General features: G+C 58.5%; 1 protein-coding gene across 2 annotated transcripts in view; it reads right to left on the bottom strand.

The window, feature by feature from the left end:
* PPP6R2 (protein phosphatase 6 regulatory subunit 2) overlaps window positions 1–16,989 on the bottom strand; it is a 60,583-nt gene that overhangs the window by 13,735 nt on the left and 29,859 nt on the right. For both annotated transcript variants that reach the window (XM_063397202.1, XM_063397200.1), the window contains exons 4-13: window positions 14,406–14,592; window positions 12,691–12,828; window positions 11,330–11,395; window positions 10,396–10,508; window positions 7,707–7,820; window positions 6,364–6,490; window positions 5,180–5,332; window positions 4,077–4,448; window positions 2,782–2,846; window positions 804–919 (exon numbers count right to left, since the gene is read on the bottom strand). In XM_063397202.1, the coding sequence (XP_063253272.1) occupies window positions 804–919; window positions 2,782–2,846; window positions 4,077–4,448; window positions 5,180–5,332; window positions 6,364–6,490; window positions 7,707–7,820; window positions 10,396–10,508; window positions 11,330–11,395; window positions 12,691–12,828; window positions 14,406–14,592 (1,451 nt within the window). The remainder of the gene's footprint in view (window positions 1–803; window positions 920–2,781; window positions 2,847–4,076; window positions 4,449–5,179; window positions 5,333–6,363; window positions 6,491–7,706; window positions 7,821–10,395; window positions 10,509–11,329; window positions 11,396–12,690; window positions 12,829–14,405; window positions 14,593–16,989) is intronic.

Here is a 16,989-nt window from a genome sequence, read left to right on the forward strand (position 1 = left end):
CCTCCCAGCCCAGCCCAGCACAGCGGCACAGCTGGGAGCCCAAAGGTGAGCACAACTCGAGGGCTGGGGAAAGGGGATGGAGAAATACTAAAAGGAGAAAAGAGGACAAGATTGTGCCCCCAGATTGTCACTGCCTGGCTGTGCCCCCTCCCAGTGGCAGGGGCTGAGCAGCAGGGATGGAAAACGTGGAGAATGGAAAATCTTCCTTCCTCTCACACAAACCCATGGGACAAAGCCAGCTCTCCAAGGGGATCCAGTGAGGGCAGGATGGACACGGCCTGGCCATGGGAGTGTCCCTGAGGAGCACATCTGGGGCCTCTGGGGACATCTAACCTCGTGTCTCTCTCCTCAGAGAGGTGTCATGGAATCCTGGAATGGCCCTCGGAGCCCCTCCAGTGCCACCCCTGCAGGCAGGGAGGTGGCAGGGACCTTGGAGGTGGCATTGACCCTGGAGGTGGCAGGGACCCTGGAGGTGGCACTGACTCCGGAGGTGGCAGGGACCCTGGAGGTGGCAGGGACCCCGGAGGTGGCAGGGACCCCGGAGGTGGCATTGACCCCAGAGGTGGCAGGGACACCTCCCAGTGTCCAATCAGCCTCACTGTGTGAAAACCACGAGCAGCCAAATGGGGTCTCACAGTAATTTAAATGATGGGATACTGTGGGATTTCCCTGGGAATCCTTTCCGAAGGGAAAGGATCTTGAGGAAATGCCTGCAGGGAGTCCTTCCAGGGTTGTTTTTCCCTGGAGAGCAGTGAGGGGAGCTGAAGGAGGAGGAGGAGGAGGCTGAGGAGGAGGAGCAGTACCTTTGATGAAGTCGCTGATCTGGGCCTGCATGGGCCCCTTCTCCATGTTGTGCACCACGGCGTTGGCGATGCGCGTCAGGTGCCCCATGTTCCCTCTCCTCCTGCCGCCCTCGGCCCTGGAACAGAGAGCAGAAGGGATAGCCACGGAGCTGGGATGGGACAGACACAAAACCGGGATAGCCACGGAGAGGGGACAGCCACAGGGCTGGGATAGCCACGGAGCTGGGATGGGACAGACACAAAACCGGGATAGCCACGGAACAGGGACAGACACAGAGCAGGGACAGCCACAGAACTGGGATAGCCACAGGGCTGGGATAGCCACGGAACAGGGATGGGACAGACACAAAACCAGGATAGCCACGGAACAGGGACAGACATGGAGCTGGGATAGCCACGGAACAGGGACAGTCATGGAGAGGGGACAGCCACGGAGAGGGGACAGCCATGGAGAGGGGACAGCCACAGAACCGGGATAGCCATGGAACCGGGACAGCCACGGAGCAGGGACAGAGCCCTGGGAATGGCCCAGGCATTCCAGCCCAAAGGCCACAGAATTCCAGCCCAATGGCACAGAATTCCAACTCCACACATCCCCGAGTTCCCAAAAACTCCCAAAGTTAAGGATCTACAGCACAGCCACTGGCAGAGCTCCAGGGTGGGACTGGGATTGCAGCAGTGACTCCCCCAGAACAGAAGACATTCCCAGGGGATTCCCCGGGATAAAACCAGATCCCAACAGTCCCTTCCCTGGCTCCTCACTGCTCCCCTCCTGGAGAGTGAAGCTGTGCTCAAAACCAGCTCAGGGAACCCTGGAATAGTTGGGTGGGAAGGGACCCCCGAGCCCTCCAGTGCCACCCCTGCCATGGCAGGGACACCTCCCACTGTCCCAGGCTGCTCCAGCCCCAGGGTCCAGCCTGGCCCTGGGCACTGCCAGGGGACAGGGACAGCCCCTGCTGCCCACTGAGAGCAGCCAAGGCCCTTCCTGGAAATTCCAACTCCACCTTCCCAAGGCCCCAGCTGAGATTCCTCTGCTTCAATCTCTGCTTTTTCCCTCCCGTTCAGATTCTTTCCAGTGTGTGGTGACTGGAACCCTCTGGCAGGAAACAGGGATGAGCTCTGCCTCCTTTCTCTTGGTCCTACAGACCAGGGCAAGGCAATGCCCAGCAAAATTCCTCATGTGGACAAGGGGCTGTAAAAAGGACCAAAAACCCAGAAAACCCAAAGCAAACCAACAAAAAATGTTATCCAGACCTCAACCCACCAATTATGGCCTGAACAATTCCAGCAGGGCTCCAAAGTCCCTGGAAGCCACCAGGAGCTCAAAATAGAGCAGGAGGACCAAACACTGGGCTGGACATAGAAAGTGGAGCCTCCAGAATATTTCCACTTTAATGTTTTGTTCTTTTAAAATATTTAGCCCTTATTAGCCCAATCAGCACAAACTCCAAGGGGTTTATAATGCCAAAATAGGAAATCCAGGGCACAAATTCCTGGCCACCCAAACTTCCAACAGTTTCCTACTCCAGGGAGAGTAAAATTGTGCATTTGAAACAAAACAAAACAACAACAAAGACTGAAAAAAGTGACTATTCCATGGGATTGCCTGAGAAAGCAGGAAAGCAGCAGAATGAGTGTTTGGATGGGGTGTTGGAAGCATCCATAAACCCATCCATAAACCCATCACGCCTTCAAATCCTGCCTGTTCCCCAATTTGGGAATTTGGCTTGTCAGCATGGGAACCACCCCAGTCCCAAACCCCAACCAAAATCCAAGTCTGTGTGGACACCCCTGCACTGGGAACTCTGCAGGAACATTCCAAAGGCACCGTGCCCTGCACTGGGAACTCTGCAGGAACATTCCAAAGGCACCGTGCCCTGCACTGGGAACCCTGCAGGAACATTCCAAAGGCACCGTGCCCTGCACTGGGAACTCTGCAGGAACATTCCAAAGGCACCGTGCAGCCCCAGTTCCTTACTGGATTTTGTCATTGGCCTCCCAGGCGTCCAGTATCCTCTGCAGCAGGCAGCACTTCTGGAACAGCTGCAGGGAAAGGGGGAGCAGTCAGGATTTTCCAGGGGACAGCTGTGGGTCCTGGGCCCTCCCTCGCTGCTCCTCACAGCCCCTGCCCTGCCCAAGAGCCCCAATTCCTTCCAGGCTGTTTCCCAGGGGATCCCAGAGAGCAGCACCCGGAGCCCCCCGGCTGCTCCTGGGCTCCCAGCAGGAGTTAAAGCTCCGCTGGCATTTTCCACACACCTCTAACAGCTGGAATGTTCCTGGTCAGCTTTTTGGCCAAAATTTATAGCAATTTTTATTAAAATAACCCAAATTAACAATAAATGGGGATAATTTTAATGCTAAATAGGGATGATTTTAATAAATTCCAAGGGTTTCACAGGGCCATTAAATGAGGGGAGTTTTAATAGGAGGCTGCAAATGAAGTCACAAAGGCAACCACAGCTCCACAAGAACCACTACAAATCATAATAAATAATAAAAAGGCCACTAAAAATAGATAATAAATAATAATAAAACCCACTACAAATGACAATAAATAATAATAAAATCCACTAAAAATAGATAATAAATACTAAAAAAGCCCAGTAAAAATTGATAATAAATAATAAAAATCACTAAAAAAAGGCAATAAATTATAACAAAACCAACTAAAAATTACATCTAAAAATCAATAGTAACAAATCCACACTGAGCCAAGTGCCTGCTCTGGAACAGCCCATCCCAGGGATCCCCTGGTGATCCCAGCCCCACCCCAGGGATCCCCAGTGACCCCAGCCCAGGGATCCCCAGTGACCCCAGCCCAGGGATCCCCAGTGACCCCAGCCCAGGGATCCCCAGTGACCCCAGCCCAGGGATCCCCAGTGACTCCAGCCCAGGGATCCCCAGTGACCCCAGCCCAGGGATCCCCAGTGACTCCAGCCCAGGGATCCCCAGTGGCCCCAGCCCAGGGATCCCCAGTGACCCCAGCCCCACCCCAGGGATCCCCAGTGACCCCAGCCCAGGGATCCCCAGTGACCCCAGCCCCACCCCAGGGATCCCCAGTGACCCCAGCCCCACCCCAGGGATCCCCAGTGACCCCAGCCCAGGGATCCCCAGTGACCCCAGCCCCACCCCAGGGATCCCCAGTGACCCCAGCCCCACCCCAGGGATCCCCAGTGACCCCAGCCCAGGGATCCCCAGTGACCCTGGCCCTATCTCAGGGCTCCCCCAGCAGCCCCACCCCAGGGCTCCCCTGCGCCCTGGCCCGGCTCTCACGTGTGTGACCATGACGTTCTCGGTGGCTCCGGCCGGGGTCTCTGGGGGCTGCGGGGTGTCCGGGGGCTGCAGGGGCTGCGGGGGCCCCGCGGGCTCCGCCGGCTGCGGTGCCACGCTGCCGATCCCGCTCCCGCTGCCGCTCCCAATCTCGCTCCCGCTGCCGCTCCCGATCCCGCTGCCGCTGCCGCTGCCGCTCCCGCTCTCATTGCTGCTCCCGCTGCCGCTGCCGCTGCCGCTCGCTGCCTCCTCTTTGCTGCCCGGCTCCCCCGGGCTGGCCTTCCCCTCGTGCACCGAGTGCGACAGGATGGCTGCTATGGACAGCTCCACTTGGAAATGCAAAAAGTTATTCCACGTGTATTTAAAAAATAAATCCTGGGGGAGAAACGAGAGACGGGAGGGTTTACTTGGGATACATTTTCCTGGTTTTAGTGATAGTGGTATCAGGGGATTTTCTAATGATTCTGATATCAGGGATCTTTAAGGATCTTCCCAACTCAACCCACCCCAGCATTCTGGGACTCTGGGATATTAAATCGTTGCCCAAGTTGTTTGATCAGCAATTCCACTCAGTTTTCCTGCTACATGCCAGCACCCACTGGAGCCTGGGCTCTGCACTCCCAGGGTGCTCAGTCTGTCAGGAAATCAGTGAATATTCCCAATAAATGGAGCACTTGGGAATCCTCTCACACACTGACAGCACTCACAGCACAGACACACTGAATAGGACAACCTAACTCTGCTGGGGCTGAATGAATCCTAGGAAAAACAGGAACTCAATCATTGCTAAGGACAGAATTAATTTTCTTAAGGCTGCCCAGGTTCTGGGAGGTCTTTTCCAGCCTCAGGAACCCTGGGAGAAGACTGATCTGCCAGCACTGCAGGAGCTCACACACAGAGCACAGGGGGTTTCACACCTTCTCCACTGAACTGACACAGAGCTGGAGGGTGAGGCTCAGTCCAGAGCCCAAACAGTCGCTCTGGATCACAGCAGCTCCTCGGGGTCTCTGCTCCTCGCTGGAGCAGGGAAGGGAACAGCAGGACTGGCCATGGCACAAACCCTTCCCGAAGGATCGCAGGCGGAGGCGCAGTGCCCCGGTACTCACAAGTAACAAGTCCATGGTGCCGAGGCGGCAGAGCTCCTGGTTGATGCTGGGGGTGTTGGTGTGCAGCAGCGCCGCGATCAGCCGCGAGCCGTGCAGCCGCGCGTTCCCCAGCGGCTCCTCCAGCACGCCCAGCGTGGTCAGGATGGCCGGTTTCTGAGGGGCAGGGTGGCACTCAGGGGGGGACAGGGCACACCAGGGCTGTCCCTCCCACCGTGCCCAGTGAAGGGACACAGAGCCCTGGCTGTAAATTCAGCTGTGGGAATTCCACCTCACCATGGGAAGAGCTCTCCATGGAGGGGGCAGAGCCCTGGAACCGCTGCCCAGGAAAGGGCTGAGTCCCCTCTGCAGACACCCCACACCCAGCTGGAGCCTGTGGCCCTGTGTCACCTGCCCCAGGTGACCCTGCCCTGCAGGGGGAACCACATCCCTGGCTGTTCTGGGATTCTTGGCTTTAACAGAACCCGCTCATTTCAGGAATGCTCTCAGCAGGGAAACCTAATCCACCTTCCCAAGAAGACGGTTCTGGGGTCACTGGGAGACTTGAATTCCAAATCAAAAGATCAAAATCCAGGTATCCACTGGAAGTTCCTTCCTCTCCATCCCTTCCCATCTCCACTCAACACCCCCGTCCCAAAGATTTCCCTGAACACAACCCCCAGACTCCTGCTGCAGACTCCAGCTGCAGCTCTCTGCAGCCCCAGCTCCAGCTGCACTCCCTGCAGCCCCAGCCCCAGCCCCAGCTGCACTCCCTGCAGCCGCAGCCCCAGATCCAGCTGCAGCTCCCTGCAGTCCCAGCCCCAGCTCCAGCTGCACTCCCTGCAGTCCCAGCCCCAGCCCCAGCTGCACTCCCTGCAGTCCCAGCCCCAGCTCCAGCTGCACTCCCTGCAGTCCCAGCCCCAGCCCCAGCTGCACTCCCTGCAGCCCCAGCCCCAGCTGCACTCCCTGCACTCCCTGCAGCCCCAGCCCCAGCTCCCTGCAGCCCCAGCTGCACTCCCTGCAGCCCCAGCCCCAGCTGCACTCTCTGCAGTCCCAGCCCCAGCCCCAGCCCCAGCTGCAGCTCCCTGCAGCCCCAGCCCCAGCTCCCTGCACTCCCTGCAGCCCCAGCTGCACTCCCTGCAGCCCCAGCCCGGCTGCCCCAGCGTTTCCCGGCCTGTGCCCGCCCCGGCCCCGGGGTGTGGCCGTACCTTGGGCGGGCGCAGCAGCAGCTGGTGGAAGTCCTTGAGCCGGGGCTCGATGCCGTGCAAGATGCTGCTGTTGACAGCGTAAGACCTCTCGAATCCCTGAGTGTACGAGTCCATCAGGCCTTCCACCCTGAGGGAACAGCGCCGTTCACTCGGGTTCACCCACAGCTCCTCTTCCCAAGTGACACCAGGCTCCTCAAGGGCCCTCCCAGCCCAGAACATGCTGGCAGTCTGGGACTTTATGACATTAAACCATTGCCCAACTCGGTGTTTAATCAGTAATTCCACTAAAACCATTTTCCTTCTACACTTCCCACAGTCCATCTTCCCTGTTCTTGGGCTCACAGCTGCCCCCAGTATCCAGGGGTGGAGATTTTGTTAAAGAACCTCCAGTGACACTGCCCACGTCAGTGGTTTTGTCTTCAAAAAGGAGGATGAAAAATAATAATGTTCAGCTCCTGAACACGTTCCCACACCTGCGTGATATTGATTCTATTATATGAATTATTTCTATTATTTATTATACTGTATTATTTAATATCTGTATCATTTCCCAGGTGCTGCTCACACAACCAAACCCGTGCTGAGCTCAGAGGGAGCTGACCAGAAATAACCTTCCAGAACAACATTCCCAAAGCACTTCCTGGGGTTCCAAACTCCCAAACTCTCCCAAAGGAAACGGCTCAGCAGGAGTTCCCCAACAAAAGTTTGTTCCTCCCACTGTCCCAGGCTGCTCCAGCCTGGCCTTGGGCACTGCCAGGGCTCCAGGGGCAGCCACAGCTGCTCTGGGCACCCTCCCAGGCAGGCGTTCCCCCCCAGGATCCCATCAGGAGCTCCCCTCTTCCCGCCTGAGGCGTTCCCCGTGCCCCGGCACCAGCTGTCCCGGTGGTCCCGGTGATCCCGGGGGTCCCAGCTGTCCCAGTGGTCCCGGTGATCCCGGGGGTCCCAGCTGTCCCGGTGGTCCCAGGGGTCCCGGGTGGTCCAAGGGGTCCCAGTGATCCCGGGGGGTCCCAGCTGTCCCAGTGGTCCCGGGCGTCCCGGCTGTCCCGGGGGTCCCAGCTGTCCCGGTGGTCCCAGGGGTCCCGGGTGGTCCCAGGGGTCCCAGTGATCCCGGGGGTCCCAGCTGTCCCGGTGGTTCCAGGGGTCCCGGGTGGTCCAAGGGGTCCCAGTGATCCCGGGGGGTCCCAGCTGTCCCAGTGGTCCCAGGCGTCCCGGCTGTCCCGGGGGTCCCAGCTGTCCCGGTGGTCCCAGGGGTCCCGGGTGGTCCCAGGGGTCCCAGTGATCCCGGGGGTCCCAGCTGTCCCGGCTGTCCCAGCTGTCCCGGGGGTCCCGGGGTCCCGGCTCACCCGGAGCGCCGCGTCTCCAGCAGCGTCAGGAGCACCTGGGTGCCGTTGACGATGCAGGCCTCGCTCTGCTCGCCGTCGAACATGTTCCTGAGGAGCTGCTCCACGCACTCCTGCCTGGGGACACACGGGGCACCCTCAGGGCCAGGCTGCTCCCAGGCTGCTGCGCCTTGGTCTGGGAGCAGGGAAGGCAAGGAGAGATCCTGCTCCCCCCGTGGCTGTGCCAGGCCAAGAACGGTTCTGTGCCAGGCCAAGGAACGGCTCTGTGCCAGGCCAGGGAATGGTTCTGTGCCAGGCCAAGGAACAGCTCTGTGCCAGGATCAAGGAACGGTTCTGTGCCAGGCCAAGGAACGGCTCTGTGCCAGGACCCAGGAATGGCTCTGTGCCAGGATCAAGGAACGGTTCTGTGCCAGGCCAGGGAACGGTTCTGTGCCAGGATCAAGGAACGGTTCTGTGCCAGGATCAAGGAACAGTTCTGTGCCAGGCCAAGGAACGGTTCTGTGCCAGGCCAGGTGTCGTGGTTTGAAGGGAAGTGAGTTTTTTTGGAAGTAGTGGTCAAACCAATCAGTCTTTAGATCTGAACGGTTCTGTGCCAGGCCAGGGAACGGAACAGCAGGTGGGAGAACAGAGGCTGCGGCCAGCCCTGCTCCCCAGCCCCAGCTCCTGCAGCTCCTGCAGCTCCTGCAGCCCCTGCAGCTCCTGCAGCCCCTGCAGCTCCTGCAGCTCCTGCAGCCCCTGCAGCTCCTGCAGCTCCTGCAGCCTCTGCAGCCCCTGCAGCTCCTGCAGCTCCTGCAGCTCCTGCAGCTCCTGCAGCTCCTGCTCCCCACCACATCCCAGCTCCATCCCAAAATCCAGCCCTCAGGGAGCCCCTCGCTGCCCTCCCCAGTCCCACGTCCAGCCAAACCCAGCGGCCCTGGAGTTCACAGCCCAGTCCTGGCTGTTTCCTAACATTCAAAAAAGTCTCCTTTCCGTGGGTATAAATAAAATATGGGACAAAAATGCAAACACAGCTGAATAATTCATGAGGGAGGATTATTTGAATAAGGAACATCTAAATACCCTCTGTCAGCAGAGCAGGGGAGGCAGAGGCAGGAAAAGCAGTCCACTTTCTGTAATGAATCAAATCCCTTTGCTGCACCCAGGCAGCAGCTCCTGAACCTGGCTTTGGATCATTCCCTGATCCCACCTCCTCACGCTGATCGTTCACTCCTGACTCAGGGACGATGGAATTTAACCAAAACCCAAAAGGTCACTAATGCTGGGAGAATGGGCCAGGGAGGGCGATGAGCTTCGTGACCTTCAGCAGAAACAGAAGAGGAGCAAAAGAATCCCTTTGCCTAAAATGCTCCCTTATTTTGAGCAGGAACTCTGGAGATGGTTCCTGTCAGTGCAGGGTCCCACTGCCCTCTCCAAAACTACCAGGAAAACCTAAAATTACCAAAAAGGTCTGGAAGTGCCACATCTTCCATGGCCAGGCTGGACCCTGGGGCTGGAGCAGCCTGGGGCAGTGGGAGATGTCCCTGCCATGGCAGGGGTGGCACTGCAGGGGCTCGGGGGTCCCTTCTATCCCAAATCATTCCAGGATTCCACAAAAGGCAACGCTCCCCTAGCACAGGATCCTGTCAGGCCATGGCACCAAGGCTGGATCTACCTCATTCCTGCAGGAGCAGTGAGGGAAATGAAGCATTTAAGGAGGAGCAGCAGGTCCTGGCAGGGACAGAGCTCCATGGCAGGCCCAGGATGGTCCCAGTGGCTTCCCAGGGCTGGGATGCCCCATCCCCATTCCCAGCTGCACACACTGGCTCCTGTCCCAGGAATTATCCCACAGTCACGGAGGAACTGACAGCCCTGGATCAGGAGAAAGATCCCCAAAGCCACCTAAACTCAGAGCTCTGGGTGGACAGAAATATCTCAGGGCAACTGGGAGTCCCTTCCACGGCTCCTTCCAGCCCTTTCCTGATGAAATGCTGCCTGCAGGCCTAAAAGAGCCTTTTTTAGTTTCAGTCTCCTGGAGAATCTCCCAGAGATTTTTAGGTTTGAAGAAATGATAAGAAGCAGAAAACACAAGACATAAATAATTGAATGTTCACTGCAAAGGGCAAATGAACAACAGCAGGAATGGAGCAAAACTGGGAAAATCAACGTTTCTGGTACTGAATGTTATCTGGGAAATCAGGGAGTCAGGGAATGGTTTGGGATAGAAGGGACCCCAGAGCCCCTCCGTGCAGGCAGGGACACCTCCCACTGCCCCAGGCTGCTCCAGCCCCAGGGTCCAGCCTGGCCCTGGGCACTGCCAGGGATGCAGGGGCAGCCACAGCTGCTCTGGCAATTCCATTCCAGGCAGCAATTCCTGCCCAAGATCCCATCCAGCCCTGCCCTGTCACTCCCCTTGTCCTGGCACTCCAGTTCTGGATGAACAATCCCCCTCTGGCTTCCCCTGGGATCCTCTCAGACCCTGAAGGTGCTGTGGGGTCCCCACACCACCCTCCCTTCTCCAGGCTGGAATTCCTTGGGTTTTGCCTCAGCCTGGATCAGGCTGGGGCTCCCTGCCCCCCTCCTGCCCTGGACAGAGCCCCAAACCCCTGGAGAGGCCGTTCAGTGCTGCTGCAGCTCCAGAGGAACATCCCTGCTCTGTCTGCTCCTGCAGAGCCATGTAGGCACCCCCAGTGCCCCCAGTGCCCCCAGTACTCACGATTCCAGTGCTGTGAGAAGGGGATCCGGCTCTGGGACGTCCTGGAGCTGCGTGCTCTGGTCCCTGCTCAGCCTGATGATGTCGCACAGGGTCTGGGACGCGTTGGATTGCCTCTGCACACAGGGACAGCAGCAGGGTCAGTGCGGGGCCAGGCTGGGATCAGCCCACCCCTGCTGCCCTGCAGTTACTCAGGGCTGCACACTCCTGGAGCTGCAGCATCCCCAGGCCCTGCACTGCCAGGAGAGCGGCCCACACGAGGCATCAGGGGCAGCTCAGGGAGGAGGGCTCCTTTTTCTGCCCTCACTCCTGCTAACCTGCACACCCACAACACAAACACTCCGTCCTTGCTCGCACTGCTCAGCTCTCCTGCCTGAGAAAACCCCTCACCAGCTCATCCCTGGGATTAAAGGGCTTTCCAGGGCTGTGTGAGGAATTCATCCTCCGGTTCTGCCATCAGTCAAAGCCTCCCTGGAGCTGCTGTAGCTCAGCATCTGCTCCAACACAAACCCATGGGGATGTTCCCAGTTTTCCTCTCACAGAGGGAAGTTGGCCTGGGATGAGCTGAGAGAATTGGGCTCAGAGAATTGCATTTTCTGGACTTCACAGCTGAATTCCTACTCGGGGCTAAAAAGATTTGAAAATGGCATGAAGTGGCTGATCTGAAAGGATCTTCCAGGAACAGCAGGTTCCTCCCTAATCCCAGGAAGTTCCCACTGTTTGTAGGTTTGAGATGAACTGAGGCAGCAGGACCAAGAAATGGGGAGTAAAATAAGTCAAAAGCAGATGAAACCACTCCAAACCCCCTCATTTGGAGCTGAGCAGAGGATGGGACATCCCAGGGCCATCCACACAGGTCACCAGGACAAGGAAAACAGAAATGTGCAGGACCCAGCAGGACCCAGCAGCCCAAATCCCCAGCCCTGGTGCCACTCACATCCTCGTCCTGGCTCGAATGGATCAGCTCCACCAGCCTCTGGATAATCCTGGCTTCATTCAGCCACTGCAGGGGAGAGCAGGAGAGAAAACCCTCATTGGATGTGCAGGAACTCAGAACAGGAGGAGCTCTGGAAGCTCTGTGGGAATGGGAAGCTCCTCCTTCCCTCCCCTAATCCCATCCCTGAGGCAGGGACAGGGGTGGATTTGGATTTGCATCCTGCCGTGGGTGTGACACGGAGAGCCCTCTGGAGAACAGGGAATGCTCCAGGGACAAACAGCCCCATCTGAGCAGCAGAACCCCACCACGCTCTCCCAGCAGCTCCTGCTCCTGCTGCTCACACTCAGCAATTCCTGCTCCTGCCAGATGTTGGCACAGCTGGCACTGCACCTTCACCTTGCTCCTGCTCTCCATGCAAACCATTCCCTACCTTCCCTTCCAGCCCAGGCAAAGCAGGAATGTCCTCTCCAAAGGTTCCCTCCCAGCCCCACCTGCAGGCTCAGCCCCTCATCTCCACCCATTTCCATCCACATCCCTGCTCCAGGAAAACCTTTGATGTGTGACACCCCACAAACTGATCCCAACAATGCCCAACCTCAGCTGCTCGGGAAAAGAGCAAACTTCCACTACAAGGGAGAACACTTCCAGGGAAGGCTGGAGCCCCTCAGCTCCCAGGGATCCAGGCTGGGAGAGCTGGGAATGTTCCCCTGGAGAGGGGAAGGGTCCAGGGAGAGCTCAGAGCCCCTGCAGGGCCTGAAGGGGCTCCAGGAGAGCTGCAGAGGGGCTGGGGACAAGGGACAGAGGGGCAGCACACAGGGAATGGCTCCCACTGCCAGAGGGCAGGGCTGGATGGGATGTTGGGCAGGAATTGCTGCCTGGAATGGAATTGCCAGAGCAGCTGTGGCTGCCCCTGCATCCCTGGCAGTGCCCCAGGCCAGGCTGGACCCTGGGGCTGGAGCAGCCTGGGGCAGTGGGAGGTGTCCCTGCCATGGCAGGGGTGGCACTGCAGGGGCTCGGGGGTCCCTTCCCACCCAAACCATTCCAGGACTCCTTGATTCTATGATTCCTAAACATGGTAAGGAATTACTCTAATTACTGTCCCAATCAATATCTGAATTTCTGAGCACTGGGGAGAACACAGATCCCCTTTCTCCAAGCTCTCCAGCTGGACTGAAGAGAGGTTGCTCCACAGGGAAATGAGTGGGAGCCCCTTTGCTGCCTAGACTGGCCCAGGCTGCTGCCCCGGAGCCCCAGGGGGCTGAGGGACCCCGGGGAGCAGCTCCAGCGCTGGAAACAGGAGCTGGCAGAGGGGAGGCTCTCCCCTGGGGACCCCAGACCCCTCCCAGGCAGGGGGGGCTCACGTTGAGCACGTCCTGGCGCAGCGCCGTGGGCTCCACGCAGCTGATGAGGCGCAGCAGCAGGTCCATCATGGCAGAGGTGTCGATGTGCTTTAGCACCAGGCTCAGGAACTTGTCCTTTTTCCTCAGAAACGAGATCACCTGTGGGAACAGGAGCTGGGTCAGCTGCCAGCGGGACACAAAACTCCATCACAGCCCCTCATAATCCCCTCACAGCCCTGACAGCCCCTCACAGCCCCTCACAGCCCCTCACATCCCCTCACAGCCCCTCACATCCCCTCACAGCCCTCACAGCCCTCACAGCCCTCACAGCCCCTCATAACCCTCACAGCCCCTCACATCCCTCACAGCCCCTCACAGCCCTCACAGCCCCTCACAGCCCCTCACAGCCCCTCACAGCCCCTCACAGCCCCTCACATCCCCTCACAGCCCTCACATCCCCTCACAGCCCCTCACAGCCCTCATGGCCCCTCACAGCCCCTCACATCCCCTCACAGCCCCTCACAGCCCCTCACAGCCCTCACAGCCCCTCACAGCCCTCACAGCCCTCACAGCCCCTCACAGCCCCTCACAGCCCCTCACAGCCCCTCACAGCCCCTCACAGCCCCTCACATCCCCTCACAGCCCCTCACAGCCCCTCATAACCCTCACAGCCCCTCACATCCCTCACAGCCCCTCACAGCCCCTCACAGCCCCTCACAGCCCCTCACAGCCCTCACAGCCCCTCACAGCCCCTCATAACCCTCACAGCCCCTCACAGCCCTCACAGCCCTCACAGCCCCTCATAACCCTCACAGCCCCTCACATCCCTCACAGCCCCTCACAGCCCTCACAGCCCCTCACAGCCCTCACAGCCCCTCACAGCCCCTCACAGCCCCTCACAGCCCCTCACAGCCCCTCACAGCCCTCACAGCCCCTCACACCCCTCACAGCCCCTCACAGCCCCTCACAGCCCCTCACAGCCCCTCACAGCCCTCACAGCCCCTCACAGCCCTGACAGCCCCTGACAGCCCCTGACAGCCCCTGACAGCCCCTCACAGCCCTCACAGCCCCTCACAGCCCCTCATAACCCCCTCACACTCTTCACAGCCCCTCACATCCCCTCTCTATTCCCTCTCTACCCCCTCACAACTCCCCCATAGTTCCCTCATGGCTCCCTCACAGCTCCTGGAGCTTCTCCTTTGTGTCTCAACCACTGACCTTGGGTTGGGAACTCTCCAGGGAACAAGAGAGTAATTTTTATTCTAAGGCAACATCAAATCAGATCTTTTCAGCCAACCTTTCTCCCCTCTGTGCCACAGAGAAACCCAAGGCCACAGAAGTAAGTGAAGCTGGAGAACTTTCTTTTCCTCTCCAGCTCCCTGTCAGGCAGCATTAAAAACCCCAGTACTTAGTGGGATGTGAGAATTCCTGAATCCCTGCTCAGCCCTTCCATAAGGATGAGCCTGAGGCCTTTTTTATGGATTGGGATAACTCTGATGATCCCAAAATGCTCAAATTGCTATGAAAAGTGCCATGGGGATATCCCAGCTGTGGCAGATCCCAACCCTAAACTCTGGGAAGAGCCTGTCCACACCAGCATCTCCCTGCACTGAGGAATCCCGAGAACTTTCCAGGGACTGTGTTTCACCTCCAGCCTTAAACCCATCTCCAGCCATACCAGGAGGTCACCAGCAGTGGCGGGGAATTGTCTGGCTCGGGACAGAGCCCAGCCCCACCTGCTCTGTCTTGCGTGCAATGAGGTTCCCGATGGTCTTGCTGAAGAAGCTGGCCAGGAGGGGGTTCAGGGGGGGCTCGTGCTCCAGGAACTCGTAGAGGATGTTGAGCAGGCTCTCGTCCCCGCCCAGCTTGTCGTTGATCTGCGGCACGTCCGAGGTGAGCAGCTCGCAGGCCGTGTTGGGATACCTGCAGGGACACGGTGACACGGGGGCTCTGAGAGCTGTCCCCTGCAAAGGCTCAGGGAATGACAGAACTCCTGCCTGGCAGGGTGGGCAGCCCTGGCACAGCGTGCCAGAGCAGCTGTGGCTGTCCCTGTCCCCTGGCAGTGCCCAGGCCAGGCTGGAGCAGCCTGGGGCAGTGGGAGGTGTCCCTGCCATGGCAGGGGGGCACTGCAGGGGCTCCCCAAGCCCAGGCTGTGACTGATTCCCTGTGGTGAGGACACTTTTCCCCCAGTGGGTTATTATTGATCAGTGACCAAACCAGGTTTCTGCACCAGGACCTTTCCCAATCTCTGCAATCCAAGCCCTGCACTCCCAACAAGCCACTAAAACACGTCCAGGCCAGCTGGGAGCTTTCCCTGCACCTTTCCCTTCCCCAGCAGCCTCCTCCTGTTCAGGCAGTTGTAGCCCTGAAGCCCCTCAGGCCCCTCTGCTGCTGTTCCAGGCTTGGTGCTGCCCAAGGAGCTGAGGCTGAGGATGTCACTGTCACCACCCCAGAGGGACCTTCCAGCCCCTCCATCCCCACAGGGACAGCAGGACTCATTTCCCCTTTTCCTGGCTCATTCCATGCAAAAAGCATCCACAGTTCCTACAGATCTGCGTGTGGAGCCTCCCTGGGATCCACCTCCCATGGGCAGGGGGGAAATGGGAGCTGCCCCTGCCCCAGCAGCTCCTGCAGTCCCACAGCCCAGGTCTGATCCAACCCTCAGCACTCCCGTTCTGGCACCACAGCCAGGCCTGGCAGGAACCCAAACTCCTCTGTCCCAGGCCCTGGGAGCTGAGCTGCCCTCAGCCCTGGGCCCAGCAGTTCACTGGCACATCCAGGATGCACACTCTGCTCTCCTGCTCCAGCCTCTTGTCTGGTGTTTAATTCCACAAGTTCTGCTTGGATGGGGATTTACTGGGGACTTTTCCTCTTTGCAGTTTCCCCTCTGACCTTTCTGAGCCTCCACCCCACTGTGTCAGGGATAAAGTCCTTGGATGATCCCCTCTCCACACATCCCGAGCCCCAGACCCTTCCAAAGCTACAGAGTTTCTCCCTGTTCCACTTGACAAACTTTCAGAAACTTTCCTCAAGAGCCAAAAGTGGGATTCCATCGGGATTTATGTGGAGTCCATTCTTCCTGCTCAGCCTTTATTTACCCCAACACTCCCCTGGTTTCTAACGAGCTCAAACCCTCCTTCCCCTCTCCAGGCTTTGGAGACACTTCTGGGCCTGCTCTGCCTGGGAGTGCCAAGTGCAGCCAAGAAAATGCCCCAGGAGCACCAGCCCTGGGTGTGCCAGTGGGAATTTCCTTCTTGAAACCTCTGTCCTTGTCCCCTCCTTCCCTCACTCTTCACCTGTTTGGTTACAATCAGGGAATCTGGAATGGTTTGGGATAGAAGGGACCCCGAGCCCCTGCAGTGCCACCCCTGCCATGGCAGGGACACCTCCCACTGCCCCAGGCTGCTCCAGCCCCAGGGTCCAGCCTGGCCTGGGCACTGCCAGGGATGCAGGGGCAGCCACAGCTGCTCTGGCAATTCCATTCCAGGCAGCAATTCCTGCCCAAGATCCCACCCAGCCCTGCCCTCTGGCAGTGGGAGCCATTCCCTGTGTGCTGTCCCTCTGTCCCTTGTCCCCAGCCCCTCTGCAGCTCTCCTGGAGCCCCTCCAGGCCCTGCAGGGGCTCTGAGCTCTCCCTGGACCCTTCCCCTCTCCAGGTGAGCCCCCCCAGCTCTCCCAGCCCGGCTCCAGAGCAACTCCAGCCTTAGGAGCAGCTCCTCTGGACTTGCTCCAGGTCCTGCTGCTGCTGTCCCCAGGGCAGCTCTGCAGGTGGGTCCCAGCCCCACCTTTCAAAGCAGGATCCTGCACAGCAGCCACAGGATATTCCAGGTTATTACCCCACAATTCCCAGGCATTCACTCACCTGGGGACAGCCACCTCACACTGCTGCCAGCTCTTACCCAAACCCACACCTGGACGTGGCATTTCTGTGCCTTTCCATCACCACCAACCCCAGCCCTGATCCATCCCCACCAGAAAAAACCTGCCCAGTTTTATTTATAGTCAGAGCAGCCTTTTATTTTTATATAAACTTCACAAGGGCAAACAATCTCCCCAAACCCAATGTAGGTATTTTTGAGCATTCATTGGGTTAAAAATGCATAAACACAACTTTGGTGAGAAGCAAACCCCTGAGGAGCTCAGTGTGGTCTGAGCAGAGGCAGGGCCTGCCCGGAGCTGTGATCCCTGAAATCAGCAGCATCTGGACGTGCAGCACACTGAACACATCCCAGATTTTATTCACTTTCCATCTCACTCTGTTCTGTGGGATTGGAAACCCATCCAGTTCAGAGATGTCTACCTCTTATGCTTCCCTTTCCTA

The sequence above is a fragment of the Prinia subflava genome, chromosome 4 (assembly GCF_021018805.1).
Source record: "Prinia subflava isolate CZ2003 ecotype Zambia chromosome 4, Cam_Psub_1.2, whole genome shotgun sequence".
NCBI lineage: Eukaryota > Metazoa > Chordata > Aves > Passeriformes > Cisticolidae > Prinia > Prinia subflava.